This window comes from Choloepus didactylus, chromosome 9, assembly GCF_015220235.1.
Source record: "Choloepus didactylus isolate mChoDid1 chromosome 9, mChoDid1.pri, whole genome shotgun sequence".
Taxonomy (NCBI): Eukaryota; Metazoa; Chordata; class Mammalia; order Pilosa; family Megalonychidae; genus Choloepus; species Choloepus didactylus.
The window spans coordinates 9,593,117-9,609,475 of NC_051315.1; the positions used below are offsets into that span (position 1 = coordinate 9,593,117).

Sequence of the window (16,359 nt, forward strand, 5' to 3'; positions counted from 1 at the left end):
TATAAGCAACACTACAAATATTATTCCAGCTGATTAAGCTGCTAGTGAGCCAAAACACATATATCAGCCACCCACGGGTCTCAACCAGGAAATGATGCCGTGCCACCTAGGGACACAGCTTGGGGTTGCTCCCGGACGTGAGCCGACCTGCCTCCTATAAAGACAGCAGGCATGTTCCAAGAGAAGGGGAAAGCAAAGAGAAGGGGGAAGATCCAAATTTCAATTAGCACTTGCTCTGTGCCAGCCACTCTGGCACTTAACTGACCACATTCTGAGCATAAGAAGATATCATCACATCCCCCATTTACAGACAGGGAAACTGAGGCATTAAGCTCAAGAGCCCTGCTCATGGTCCCACAGACAATCATTTGCCAGCATTTGGGGGACACGTAATAAAAGTGCCAGGTGCTGTTCTAAGAGTTTTAATTCATGCACATGAACTCCTATCTTTATGATGTCCTTCAATAACTGCAAACCATGAATGAGGAGCTTAGAATTTATGCAGGTGGAGATGGAGATGAGAGGGGAGGCATGGCCAGATCTGTGGTTTTAAAAGATTCCTCTGGTTCCTGTGTGAATTATGGGTCAGGTTGGGGATGGTTTGGGACTTTTTTTTTTTTTGCCACAGGGACATGAGAATATGAACTCTCTGAACTTGAGTGATCATATCTTAGTCATTTCTGTATTCTCAGTGTCTTGTCAGAGTCTGGCTAAAGCAGACAAGCAATGCATATTGGTTCAAAGGGATGAAAAAATGGAGAGAGGTAGAGGAAGTTTGACTCCCACCCCTTGGTATGCTTTGACAAGTTGCACTGCACACTGGACAGAGCAAACACTTTTGATCTAGCAGATTATAATTTGAATCCTGTTTCTATAACTTACTTGCTAGGTAACTATTGAAAAGTTATTGAATCTGCCCTAGCCATGTGACAGCATATGCAAAATAAAAAAAAAAAAAATTACAGTTTGAGATGGATGATGAAAGAGTTGAGGTAATGAATGTTAGTGATTATAACACAATATTTTGAAAGCATTATCACCGAATTGTATACTTGAGAGGTTAAAATGGGAAATTTTGAACTGCATATATGTTACTACAATAAAAAGTAAAAAAAAAAAACATATATGCCAGCTACTTCACAGTGATATATCTTTTACTAGCCTGGTACCCAGCAGATACTCAACACAATTTTGTGCACCCTGTAATCAAGATGATGATATCTTGGCAACAATACTTTTACAATGATGCTTACCCAATTTATGTAAAGAAAAACAAACTTGAGCCTGGCTTATTCTTCTGGAAGCACTTGGCAATGGAATTAGCAGTGGAAGCTAATACTGACCATTTGTTCTGGTTTGGCTTGGTTTGTTTCTTTGTTTATTTTTTCTTTATCTTTGGAATCAAGGTCAACAACTGTTAGCTCTAATCATGTGGACACCTTTCTTTCTTTCTGTCAATAGCTTGGATGATAATCTATTACCTGCAATCATACTGCACAATTATGTTCAGGGATATTGGAGAGACCTCAATTGCAGCTTCTCTACTTACTCCATTATGCACGCGCTGATGAGTTTGAATGAAAACAGAGCCTGCTGCCAAAAGAGTGAGGGACAGAGCCTCATAATAGTGAGGGTGATAAGATATGGAGGCATGTAAGGTAGTTTGCAAATGGATTATGACCTGTTTGAGAATGGAAAGCAAGTTTTGTTTGATAGATTTGACTAAACATTCCTTGCAAATCCCTTGCAATGCTGAATGATTGCAGTAGAGGTCCAGATGCATGAAATAGGAATTATATCCATCAAGACAGGTAATAAATGTGTTTTTGTTAGTGTTTCTAGACAAACAGTTTTGCATATAGAAATGCAATTGTTCTGTGCAGAGGAAACACAGTGTGCAGTTGGGAACAGTTTTTTAACATTTTGACAAGGTGTCTTGTTCACACTAAAAAGGGCAAATTGCACACTAAGTAAAATGAGTTTAAATGTCAAGTTCCAAGGAAAATCTTTTCAGAGCACCTCATCCTTCTAATTGTGTATCATCAATACTAGAGGCTCCCCCTTAGAATTGCTCCCTTGGGGCCTTCTGATACCTCATGGGGCCTGCAGGGGGTGGAGAGACGATGGCTAATAAGAGGAAACTGCTGTCTTTTAAGGTTGGGACGATCCTTCTGAGGACATGTGTGATATGAAAGAGGGCACCACTAATAATTACACCATGTCATTTGGTTACCTTATTTCATGACCATCTACTTTTGGGGACTAAAGACTTTGTATGTATATCCTAATCCTCACGTTAGTCTTGCAAGGCAGTCATTTTTATCATCTCCATTTTATTGATCAGGACACCAAGATCCAGAAATATTAAATGACACAGCACCAGAATTTGAACTCTGGCTGAGCTCCAAAATTTGTTCTTCCATCTTTGCAAAGAAGAAGGGATTTGGAGAAGTTGGGACCTTTCGATGAAAGGTCATGGAGGCAGCGAGGGTCAGACGGACACGTTTTACTCTCGGACTCCTTGGAGAGGTTGCAAATTGGTCGCAATGACTCAAGCCCAATAAAGGCAAACGTTGAGGGTGTTTTCAGGTTTCAAATTGTTATTGATTCAGTGGAAAAGGCCTGAGTCTCAGATAAATTATGGGACATGGGAAGAATAAAATTAGGGAGAAAGGTATATAAAATAGACTTCATTTGGTCGGGTTTCTTGGGGTCCAATTTGCACTGGACTCATTTTGGGGGTGGTAAAAGTAGATCCAGGGGTGACTCACATCTGTCAATTACATCATCGAAGAGTTCAGAGCCCATGCGGCACGTAAGTCAACACTGATGGTTATAATTCAGTGTAGTCAGTAACAGGGTGGAAATACCGAGAAGATGAGATGGAACCATTAAGAGACCACCTAACCCAGGCTGCAGGGATTCCAGATAGTTGACTAAGATCCCTAGAAGCCTTGTTCTCAGGTCATCGTCCTGTTTCCTCTGTTGGTACATCAGCATATGCTCTTTTTGTACACCTGCCCTTTCTTTTATATCATTCCCAGAGCCCTGAACACCTTCATTTCCTGATGGCATCTCACCTGCACGTCCACCTCATAAACATTTTCATCCAGCACCCCCAATCTGAGTCCAACTGGATACTTTATCTTCTCAAAGACATCCCTCCCTCCTTGCTCACTCAGATTGACTTAGCCAAAGATGATCACAGAACTCTCATGTCATTGGCCAAAAGGTCCACCCACATCCAGTCCGGGAGACATGACCTAATGAGGTCCTGAGATGGTGGAGTGAGGCCCAGATGCCCCTGTTAATAAAACATTAAGTTTGAGTGACATCCCAATATCTCTCCATTACCTGCTTTGCAAGGATATCAAAAAATTTCAGCCACTTCCAGTCCAACTTACAACACCAAGTGCAAGTGCTACTGTAACTCAATCAATTCAATTCTCACCCTTAATTGCCCAGAGTTAGGCAAGAACATAAAGGTTAAGGGCTATCCTCTACAAATTTGTCCTTCAGGCATCAGCCACAAGTTCAGGTCCCAGGTCACTCACACCTCTGTTCAACTGGCTACAAATTCAGGTGCTGCTGCCACCCTTGGGTTTGATAATTTGCTAGAATGACTCAGCAGAATTCACTGAAATTTCTATGCTTACAATTATAGTTTTATTACAATAAAATTCTACAAATAAGAAGAAGCCAAAAGAAGAGACTCACAAGGTGAGGTCTGGGAGGGTAGCAAACACAAGTTTCTATATACTCTCCACTTGGAATCAAAACATGTGCCCCAGCTTCAAGTGCCCTAGATTTATATGGGGTCTCATCAGATGGGCAAGAGCGATAGAATTGACACCCACATGGTTGACCTCAATCTGCAGCCCTATCCTCTTCCCAAGGTCAGGGAGGTGAGCTGATGTGGCCTGGCTCAAATCCCTAACTCCTTCATCACCTGCTTGGTCTTTCTGGTGGGACCAGCCCCCAAAATAAAACTGCAGGTTTGACTGATCCTGCCCTGTAATTATCTGGTTTAGTCCTTGGCCCGTCATGAAGAAAACAAAACAGTCCTATCACAGGAAATACTTAGCAACGTTGCTTCCCCAGACACTGAGAACAAAGACTGATCATAGTCTCTATTATACTGCATACTTGTTCCTCAGTTGTCCCCAAATGGAGTGTCTGGATAAGATCTTGGGGTCAGTTAGTCCTCTTGGTCTCTTTTTTGCCATGTGCTTTTTGCATTCATCGTAAACTTAACACTGTTTAAACTGTGAAGGGAGGTCTTTTCTGGTTTAAGGATGGAATCCATTGAAAAACTCCTGGCTTCGTTTATTTGCATGGTTTGTGAATTTCATTCCCAACCCTGGCACCCACACCTATCCTTGATCCTTGATAAATTCTAATCAATTTTCCCCAGAATTCTTTGGAGAGTCCTGTAAGTAGGCTAAGATGGAGGTCTTCCATCGGTCCCACCAGGCCCATGTTCCACTCTTCTCCAGCCTTCTCTATGCCCAGGAAGGCTGGCTAAATGTCATACCCCAGTAGGCACTCCTGCCTTCTGATGTCCTGTTGGATTTGATCAATGGGAGTAGGGGGGCATAGGCAAGGGAACGGAAGGAGCCAGGATGGAGAAGTCCATGTGGTCATGCCCGAGGCTCCTTCCTGTGTCTGCCTTTGAGCTGGCACCTTCACACACAGGTGGTCGTAGGTTCTCTCAAGGCACAGCTATCCACCTACCATTCTCATTCCTGCTCTCACACCGTGCCTACCTCTCCCCTCTTCAGGCCTGTCGGTGGGAACAGCCCCTCTGCTAGTAGCTCTGCAGTAATTCCCTCTCCCACTAATTTCTCTGGCATGCCCAAACCTCTGCAATCAGACCCTAATGTGAGCAAGTGCTCACTTTCCCACAACCCCAACTGTCCTGAAGTTAGAGGCAAGGGTTGTCCCTATGATCCCATGTTTGATGGGGCGATGGCCATTCGCTAGCTAGGACTTAGAATGTGGTCCATCTTTTGCCTGTGCCAGTTATATGGGCTTATTGCTATAGAACAGTCCATGAAAAATAATTCCTTCTCTTCCCTGGAACTGAGACGGCAGATTTTTCTTACTGGGAAACTAGACTGATAGCTTTTTCAAGTTAAATGAATCCATTTCTTTACTATTTCTTCACAGTTGCCTGAGATTTTCAGTGTGGTAATCTGGTGACTCAGCTTGGCTGGATCCCTCCCAGAGTTTGATGGCCCCCACAAAAGTGTGAGCTTGAAGGCCAGCTCTGTTCCTCATCCTGGAACTTAGTTCCTGTTGTTCATTCTGCCTGGAAATTCCCTCCTTCACCAATCCTCCTGGCCAGTTCCCCATCAAAGTCTCAGCAGCAGGACCTGCTTGCTCCATGGCTCCTCCAAATCACTCTAGGCTGGGTTAGGTGCCCTTCTTGGGGGTTTCCAAAGCAACCTGAAAATTCTCTGCCATTGTCCTTCTATCATACTTTGATTATCCACATATCTGTTTCCATGATTAACCTATGAAAGAGATGGAAATGATACATTTTTTTTTTATCCCCAGCACCTTGTACAGTGTCTGAGATATACGAATTTTTATTGAACTGAACCATAAATCATTTATAGAGATGTGAAAAGTTGGCCAATATGCATTCCTGCTGAAAACTTACTCTTCATCATCATCATCCATTACTTTATTCAATTCTCCTCCAAAAACTACCTGTTCCCCCACTTGTTTCACCCATGAGACCCATGAGGAAGCAACTTAGAAAGCAGCTCTGGGGATGACACACTGTCCAAAGTTCATAGTGTCAGAGGTTCATCCACTTTATGAATAAGTCTGATCCCTGCCTAAGTTACTCCAATGTACCAGCCTGCTTCCCCCGTGCAGAGAGCACACTGCCTTACATCACTTAGGGTAGTTGTTGCTTGAGCAGGCAGGGGATCTTGCTCCCCAGGATTACCTGTATGCAAGTGAGATGCACAGGACTCCAGAGGGTTAAAGTATCACTTTGCTTAGAGGAATGGGGGGCATTTACATTGTGCATAGGGAATGCAGGTTTCCAGTCAGATTTACTGCTTTTCCACAACTGCAAACTCCCTTCATTACCCTCAGTACCTTCACTTAGAAGTATACATAGACTTCATGGGAGAAACATCACCTTTTCTACTGAACAATCAAATGATCTCTCAAGGAATTATGAATGAGGAAGGACTTGTGAGACCACCTGGCCCCAGATCCCTATTTTAGAGACCTGAAACTAGGCCCAGAACACTCCAGCACAAGGTTCAGAAGGAGAGTTCAATTCCCTTCACCCCATTGCAGACTTCCTTCCCCCTTCCTCCCCATTGCAGTCTTTCTTTTAATTTATTCTTTCTCCTTCCTTCTTTCCTCTTCCCATGCTACTTTCTTCTCTGGACGACTTTGTCACACAATTAACAGTGTCATCAGTCACCCATATTTAAGGAAGGTGAATATTTAAAATCTACAGATAAAAAGTGTTTGACCATCATTATCTTTATGTATTAGGAAAATGTTTGCCAGTTAAAGATGAGAATTACAAAATTCAGACTGCATAGAGGTTTCCTTTTAGTACTATATGTATTTTAGGGAAAAAGAAAACAAACACCAAAAATCTACGTAGTTTGCAATTGCTTGGGACCAAAGAAAATCATATTCAACATAAATACCCATTCATGCACCATCAAGATGACAATTACAGGGCACAACCTCAGGATCACATCAGCAAAACAGCAGCTATAAAATAAAAAGGCATTCACCTTTACCCATTCCTGGACAAATTATCTAATAAAGCCTGAAAGAAGTCTGCCCCAAAGAGAGGCAGAGGGTTTCATGTAAATGAGAACTCTGAATTGATAATACCCTCTATATCATTGTGCTCACATTATTTTAGAGAGTTTAAAAATTATAAACTACACTGAATACGTTTCAAAATATATATTAATTATATTGGTAAATGCCCATACCTGAACACAAAACTTAAAATCATGATAAATACATGTAATAAAAAATATATATATACACATATATACATTCATAGGAAAAAGTCCCAAGGAAATTCTATAATGTAGTAACCACAGCAATCTCTGTATTGCAGATTATAGATGATTTTAATTTTTTTTATATTTTCCTCCTCAAATTTTCTATAATTAACATTGAACACTTTGATAACAAAATTAAAATATCCTTCAACATAAAACCTAAGCAATAAAAAACATCCAATTACTGTCTCAGTGATATGGATTATTACAGAACCAGAGGCTGTGTTCGCTTTTGGAGTTTTGACTGTGAGTCACAGTATTTATTGCCTCGGGAAAGTCATGAAATTCTCATATTCCGTTTCCTTCTATATGAGACAGAGATGCACATATCTACTTAAATTTTTGTTGTGAGGATTAAGAGAGAGATGATCTGTATAAACGTCCAGCGTAGTTTCCAAAGGAGCTCAGTGAAAGCTATCTGACCATCGCTATCTCTGTTAATACAAGTCACATCTGATCACTCATCAGCAGGAACTTAACACCTTTACCTGATTCTGCAGCCAGATCACATCCTCTATTTTTGGTTAAGGGTGGACCAGGGTCAGTTTGCATCAAAATCACTTGGAGAGCTTGGGCAATGTTGTATTTACTGAATTGTTATTTCTGGAGCTGGGGTAGGGCCTGGGAGTTCTTCTTTATGACCAAGAACCCCCAGGTATCTACAAGTTAATTACATTTTCAAAACACCAAGGTCACCTAGAAGCCTAGCTCTTGCTCAAGTTGTTGAATGCTATACATTTGCCACAAGGATGAAAAGGAAATAGTGACAACCTTTCTAATCATATTTCTATAGAAATGACAACCATATGCCCAGTTTGGAGAGATGCAGTATTATGGAAATGCAGTGCAATGCAACTCAAGGTAACAAGCATTTTCTGCAGAAAAAGCATGGCCCTTTGTATTCAGATGAACAGATTCCTAAGTTCCTGTAATCAGTATTCCTTGCAATGGTTTGCCTGCATTTCTGCATGCAGATTGCATAACATACATTCAATATGATACAGTCAGTGTTTCTTTGCATATCCTCAGTGACCAAGCAAATGTCTGGCTACAGGAAGAGCTTCATAAATGTGGTTGCCTTGTTTCAAAGAAGCCTGGGCCTGAGGACTCAACGACTCTTTGTAGACTCCTTTTCTGCTTTATTTCATGAAGCCATTGGCATCTCTGCAAATCAGTACTTGGGACTCAAGAATGTGTAGGTACCAATTAATGAATGCACAACAGAGGGGATGCTTCCAGAGCTGTATTTGTGCATAACTATTATACAGGGTTTGGCTTTGTACCAATATATTTTCCTAATAATCAGTGAGCACATGCTGTTTTGAAGTCCATCTAATGATTGACTCCTATTTAGTGCTTCTGCAGTTTAGAAAGAAGTTGCAAGATATCATGAGATTGCCAGGAAAAATGGAAACAGCTCACTTTTGTTAGGCATTCTGCTGGGATAATGAACCTGGGCTGATTCCACCTATATTACAATTGCATCTCCTCCCCACAGCTCTGGGAGGTCAGAACTATTATTCCCATTTTGCTGATGAAAAACTGAGGTTCAGGAGAATATGGGGTCACCCAGGTCACACAGCCCTTGAGACCAGACCTGGATTTAAGCATCGCTATATCCCAGAACGTTTCTCCTGGATCAAGCGTCCCTATTTCCTGATTCAGGGATTTTCCTGGCTGCGGGGTTCTTGTTTTGGGTTTTGTTTTTGTTTTCCTTTTTCCTTTCTGTTTTGGAGATTTAAGAGAACAGAATGTCCCTGGAAAACCCTAGAGGAGGCATTTGATGATTAATCCTTGGTTTCAATGAAACTTTATCAAGACTCTGCAGATGCTATTCTCATGAAAATAACCGAGCTGCTAATTTTATCTATCAAACTGCATTTATTTTTTGCCCAGAAGTTGGTACTTTAAACTTTTATTCCTACAGCAATCCCATTCCCAGTGGAATCCCTCTTGCTATGCATCATGCAGCAGCTAGGTTAAGCATGGGTGGGAATTCTGCGTCCTTACCAGTGATATTGCAGTACACTTGGAGGGGTCCCAGTGGCCCCGCTGCCATCCGAATCAATGTAGAAGAAACCAGCGGTGTTCCCTGGTGCCTGTACGCCTCACAGGACTGCTCGTAGAGGGCTGAAAAGACACAAAGGCAGCAGAGAGGAAACTTGCTTTGCTCTGCATATCCCGTTGGAAGGATCAGTGACTCCTCCTTATATTTGCATTCCATGTTAATTCCTTTCTCTTTTCCTTTAGCCTTAACTTTCTCCCCACACCTTAACAAACCAGCATCCCAAATATTCAAGAGTCACATCGCCCATTCGTCCTAACTCGTCCATCCTTCTAAACTCAGCTTGGATGTCACCTCCTGTGGGAAGTCTGTTCATACTCCAAGATGTCCCTCCTCTATGAGTTATGATCATCAATGCTTTTCTGTACCCCCAATGGGTTGGAAAATCTATAAGAGGGTCAGCAATGTCTTATTTGATGCTTGTATCCTCAGCATCTAACAGAGAGTCACACTCAAAGCATGGGTTCAACAATGCTTGATTACTGAATGAATAAGTAAATGAATGAATATATGCAATCACATCTTTTCTTAAGTAACAAAATAAAAGGCAACCATTTTAGCTCTATATACCAGTATTCAGCACTGTTACTAACATATGGTAGGTGCCCAATCCTTTAGTTTATTTTGATTGAACAAGTATCTACTGGGTCTGTAATATGTGTCAACGGGTGTGGGTGCCACTAGAGGACAAGCCTCAGATCAGGCAGCCACTCTGAGCCTTGGAAATCTCCCAGCCTGACTGGCAGCCAAGGGGGTGCTTTGTGTGCTCAGATAGAGACAGGCCCAGGTGCCCTGAGATAGTGTGTTTTGCACAACCTACAGGTTTGAGAAATACATAAATCTCAAGAACCCAATGTGAATGAATGCTGTGGGATGTAAAGGAGGCACTTGCAGTCTAATGCAAGTAAAAATTCACAGAAATAAAGCATGTCATTTGATACTTCCGACTAATTGCAGTTCAGAAAGAACAGGCTCCCCATCCGATCATGTCATCCTCCCCTGCTTAAAACATGGCCAGTGGCTCCCAAACAGTTTTGAGATACAGTACAAAGTCCTCAACTTAACCAAGATTCTCCTTGTGATTAATGCCCTGTCCCAGAAAACAGAAATCTGCAGTTTGCAATGATCAGTGCAAGGTGTGCCTCAGCTGACTCAGTACAGTAAACGTCTAAAGCCAGAAATATTTTCACTTTTTTATGAAATCTTAATTGAGATATAGTCAAATACCATACAACCATCAAAAGTGCGCAATCAATTGTTACAGTACTATTCATATAGTTGTGCATTCATCACCACAACTTTTGAACATTTCATTATTCCAAAAACAAATAAAATAAGAATCAAAATTAAAATAAAAGTTAAAAAAATACCCAAAACATCCAATAGCCCTCACTCCCCAATATTCATTTACTTTTATCCCCATTTTTCTACTCATCCGTCCATACACTGGATTAAAGGGAGTGTGAGCCACAGAGCTTTCACAATCTCATGGTAACATCATATAAGCTGCATAGTTATACGATTGCCTTCAAGAATCAAGGCTCCTCCTCAACTCAGCTTGTATGTTACCTCCTGCAGGAAGTCTGTTTGTACCCCAAGATGTCCCTCCTCCATGAGTTATGATCATCAGTGCTATTCTGTACCCCACTCCATGGGTTGGAAAATCTATAAAAGGGCTGGCAATGTTTATTGAGATATATTCAAATACCATACAATCATCAAAGTGTCAACAGATATTTGATTGTCAAACAGTTTCAGGTATTTCCTTATAGATATTAAATACACTAAAAGCTAAAAAGGAATTTTTTTAACACATAAGAATAACCTCCAGAATGATGTCTCAACTCCATTTGAAATCTCTTAGCCACTGAAACTTCATTTTTTTTTTCATTTCACTTCCCCCTTTTTGTTATGAAGTTGTTCTCAATCCCACCATGCTAGGTCCAGGCTCTTCCCTGGGAGTCATGTCCCATGTTGTCAGGGAGATTTACACACCCGGTTGCCCTGTTCCATGTAGTGGGGAGGGCAGTGAGCTTATCTGCAGAGTTGGCTTAGAGAGATAGAGGCCACATCTGAGCAACAAAAGAGGTTCTCTAGGGGAGACTCTTAAGCACAATTATAAGCAGGTTTAGCCTGTCCTTTGTAGTAACAAGCTTTTTAAGGGCAAGCCCTATGATTGAGGACTGGCTTTCTAAATTGGTAGTCCCCATGTTTGCAAGAATATTGGAATCACTATGTGGGGAAGTTTTTATACTTTTTATAAATTAGGGGGAATTCAAGGTTTCCCTTGTGCTCATGTAATTCTTCCCTGCATTCCTCCACACTTTCTGGAGCTGGAGGTGAATGGGAGCTGTCACAGCTTGCACCCTAGATTTAGAACATACCAGGCAGCTTATTCATGCTTGTCCAGCCCTGATAACACATCTGTGGGTGCACCCCACATGTAAAATGTAACTCTTATGTGTGTTGCCAATAACCAACCTCTCCCATCCTTCCAAGTGGTGACAACATGTGGAAAGCCTTGCAGTTCCCCAGGCAAGCATATATCGCAAAGGGTAAAAAAACACCCAGGCTCCATGCAGGTGGTTGCCAGAGTGGAATCACATGGGGTGTTTTGATGTGGGCTACCATTTGCCATCTATGGAAGCTTGGATAACCTACCTAATCCATGGCAGGCAGCCTCTGAGATGGCTCCCATGGTCCATGCTTCCAGGTATTCACATCCCATGTACTGTCCTCCCTTTGAGTGTGAACAGGACTTAACGACTGGCTTCAAACAAACAGAATAGGACAGAAGTGATAGGTGTCATCTCCAAGAGTAGATTATGAAAAGGCAGTGGCTGCCATCTTGGAGACTCTGGGTCCAGAAGCTCTGGGACAAGCCAGCTGCCCTGTCATGAGTCAACCCTGCAAAGAGGTCCAAGAGAACAAGCACCAGAGTAGACCCCTCCATGCTTCCCACCCCAATTCCCTCATAACTGCAGCCTCGGCTCATATCTTGATTGCAGCTTCATGAAAGACCCTGAAGCAGAACAGTTTAGCTAAGCTTCTCTGGGCTACCCAACCCACAGAAACTGTGAGATAGAGAGGGAAAGTGCTTGCCAGGCCTCTGATACCACATTGGCCAGAGCAAGTCCAGATAGAGGATCCCAAGTCCTAAAAGGAAATGGAGATACAAGATAGAAGGGGATACTGCCCCTGTATGACTGCATGGAGCAGGGCCTTGCTGCCCTGTGGTGCCAGCAAAAAAAGAGACTTTTTTTTTGCTAAGCCACTGAGATGTGGGGGTAAATTACTTCCTTAGTTAGCCTACTGTTCCCAATACACTTGCCCCTTAAAATTGGGCTCAGTTACTGGGAGATCGCTAAGAGTAAATCCTGGCAATAAACATTCCCCTTGAAAATGTAAGAGCTTTGGCAAAGGTAACCCGGCTGGGAAGGAGTTAATATAGTTTATCACTGCTTCATGATTTATTTGTCTTAATACTTTATAAAAATGAAACATCCCTCAACAATTATTTGGTTTCCTTGAAGTCCCAAGATTTATATAAAGAAAGCAAGATTTGATGCTTTCCCTTTAATTTATTACAAGTTTCAGAATATGGAGGTAGTTTCCTAATACCCTCCAAAACAATGAGAATATTTTTACTATTATTATAAACTACATGAATTTAAACATATGTGATGTTAAAATAGTACTTTGCGTATCCTAATAAGATACATCTTTTCTGGAAAAAAAACCAAAAATCTTAAAACACATTAAATAAATACATAATTTTAAGCAGTATTGTTATGGTTTTATGAAACTATTATACATACTGAAAGCTAATGAATAATTTTGTTAATATAAACAGAAAATAAAATTTTTACTATAAGTGATAAAATATAACATATTAAAGTTAATAAAATTCTGTGACCTTAATTTGAGCCAGTAATATCAGTATGAAATCATTATTTAATATTCTTTTCTTAATGATGTATTTCCTAGTTTGCACCACTGAAGGAGCTAGAAGCAACACTTGTGCTCCGCTTGTGTTCCCTAAATACAATTTTCCACTAAAAGGAATGAGGATTTTTCTGAATCCATGTTTGGAGCAAGAAAAGTACAAGATGAGATTTAAATGCCTTGATTTGCCCAACAGCAAGAAAGCTATCAAAGATTGGAATCATGCCAAAATGACACAGGAGCCAATTTAATGGGACAATTTGGACACCAAAAAGAATAATCACTGCTATTATTAAAGAGATGAGACACAATTCCCTAGTTTATATATATCATTTCTATCACATCTATCTATGTATGTATCTTTCTATCTATCCATCAACTATCTATCATCTATCTATCCATCAACTATCTACCTATCTATCACCTATCTATTATCTATCTATCTATCTATCTATCTATCTATCTATCTATCTATCTATCTATCTATTTAAATCCAATGGTCACCTCTGGAGGTTGCTAGAGAAGAATTTCATATTCTGAAAATTGGAAAAAATACAAACCACAGCCTGCCTTTCTTGTAAGGACTGCATTTGAGGGTAACCTGGGAGTCTATGCAAAATAAATCTTTAGAGAATAACCAAATCCAGAAAGTGAGAAATGAATAGTAGAATTTGAAACTCACTCTTTTGTAATCTCTAATGAAATAAAGGATTAGACAGTGATCATCAAAGACTGCTAAAACCATTAGGTAAAAAGTTGATGGGGAACATTTTAATGGTTTGATTAAATTAACCACGCCCCCATTCAAGGATCAATTGTAACATCCCTAAAAGTGATTAACAGGTGCCTCAATGTGATGAAATAATAAATACACAGCCCCACCTAAGATAAATTCTGGCCGAAAATTTGAAACTTGATTTAATCTAGCCCTTAGATCTAAGCACAGTTTTAAAGGAAGAGGTAAAGAAACAGGTTCAACCACAAAAGAAGCACATAATTAGGTCAATTCAGAACATGTGAACTACCGGTTTCTAAAAGAAACAAATGGCAAAAAGGTAGAAGTGATACAGGAGACGCGTCACTCAAATGCTATGTTGGCCCTTGTTTGGATCATGGCTCAGAAAAACCATAAAAGACATTTTAAGACAATCAGGCACATCAATATCAAATTTGGAATCAGATGATATTAAGAAAATATTTTTAATTTTGGTTTTATGTGATAAGGTATTTTGTTTTGTCTTGTTTTGTTTTTAAAGAGAAAGGTCTTCTGTTAGACATACATTCTGAGGTATTTATAGGGAAATGGTAAGATTATATTTTTTTAAAAGCTCCCTTAAAAAAGGAAAGTGGAGATATTAGAAGTATAAACGGCAGAATATTGATAGACCCTGAGTGAAGGGGTACATGGAGGACAATTAGTCTTTGTTTTTGTGTATATTTGAAAGTTTCTTTCATAACAAAATTAAAAGTATATTTAGGCACCAGTTATTCTACTGATTTCAATTTCTTTAAAAACAGCATGTTTTGGATCTTTCTGACATGCTTCAATACGAACTGGCTGTGGTCCCTTCTGGTACATAGCTGTCTCCCCGAACACAACCTCATCCTGCTGGGAATTCCCTTTTGAGATTCGTTTTTTCACTCAGCAAAATTCCCTTGAGATCAATCCAAGCTATTTAGTGTATCTGTAGTTTCTTCCTTTTATTACAGGTATGGACATGGTATATGTTTGTGTAATCAATCACCTGTTGAAAAACATTTCCGTTATTTCCAGTTTTTGCCTATTTCAGTTGCAGCCTTTTCAAATTTCAGTTGCATTTTCTAAACATTCTTCTTCTAAGAGCATGCAATTCTTAATTCATTGATGCAATATTTCTGAAATATCTCTGAGAATATTAATCATTGTTTCATTGACATATTTTTTCTCTCCATATAATCTGTTTTTTCCAAGTCGTGTGTGTTTGATTAGTTGGTTTGTATTTCATTTTGGCTTCTATCATATCTTTCATGTTAGACTCTTTTCCTAATATGTCTGGAAATCTTTGTAGTCCTCTCATATTTGACAATTGTCTGTAATCACTGATTGTAAACTCTAAGGTGTCTGTTGGCTTGCCTTCCAAGGACTTTATTGTAGGATATTAGTGTCCTTAGGGCTTGTCTCTTGGTCTTGTGGGATTCTCAGATCTAGACAGTCTGCACTTGGCTATATATATCTAGAGGAGTCTCAGCATTCTGTACATAAATGTTTATGAGTGTATATAAATGTGTTCAGTATGGCACCTTTTCCTTCAACCATGTGTTTTCTTCCAGTCTCAGAGACTCTGGTTTTTCCCAGAAGATAAATCTCTACGCTTTCTCGGGGTGGTGAAAAGAGAATCACCAAGTTGTACAGAGTTGGGGAGAAGATTGAGAATCTCTCTACTTCTTACACAGACTTAAATTAGTTTCTCATAACTACTCCACCTTACCCTCTACTTTCACAGGTAGCTGATATCACCAGTCCTTATGCCTTTGGGGGATTTTGCAATGTAAATCGGGTTATTTTTTGGATTGCCCTACTTCTAGATTAGGATTCAGCTGTTCAGATCTGCTAATCTGTCCCTCCTATGCATCTATTCACCTTCCAACTTTCCAATTTTGTATGCTTTTTACTCCTATTTTTTCCTTGTGAGTTTATGTTAATTTGATGAATATGAGTTGTATCAATCTTAGCAAAGCTCAAACTCCGTTTTCCAGAATTCATATCCATGCAGAGTTTCAAGTTAGCATGCATCGCAAGGGAGATTTTATGCAAGATCTGGAAAGTAGGAATAACACCACATGAATGTAAGGCCAGTTCAAGTCATGAGGTACTGTTGTAGATCATACAGCAGTCAAAGAAAATGTAAAATGTAAACTTATTTTTGGACTTAAGTTGCTAGTATGAGGCAGGCCACCTGCACAAACCTGAAATGAGCTCCTTCCCTAGTCAGTTTTCTTGGATTCTGGCAAGGTGCATATTTAGGTGCACTAATTTCATCCCATCACAAAAGTTGAAAGTTACAAGGTGGTAAGAATTAAGGTTCTTCTCTGATCAGACTCTAACTGACTGAACAGTTTATTAAAAATCATTTACTATTGTTGATGTGAAGTATTAGAAGGAAGTAAAAGTAAATCCATGTGTTCAATTCACCAACTCTTCCAGGAAATGCAAACATGCTCTCTTGTTTACTACATTGCTACATTACATAAAAAAGTCATATTTGTTTAATGAGAACATACTTATTTTTCTACACATTTTCTACCTATTTT

The 16,359-nt window shown here is 40.0% G+C and overlaps 1 protein-coding gene across 1 annotated transcript in view; it reads right to left on the reverse strand.

Moving 5' to 3' along the window:
* CNTNAP5 (contactin associated protein family member 5) overlaps positions 1-16,359 on the reverse strand; it is an 860,113-nt gene that overhangs the window by 289,616 nt on the left and 554,138 nt on the right. The window contains 3 exon segments of the mRNA XM_037849799.1: positions 9,069-9,108; positions 9,110-9,153; positions 9,156-9,188. Of these exon segments, the coding sequence (XP_037705727.1) occupies positions 9,069-9,108; positions 9,110-9,153; positions 9,156-9,188 (117 nt within the window).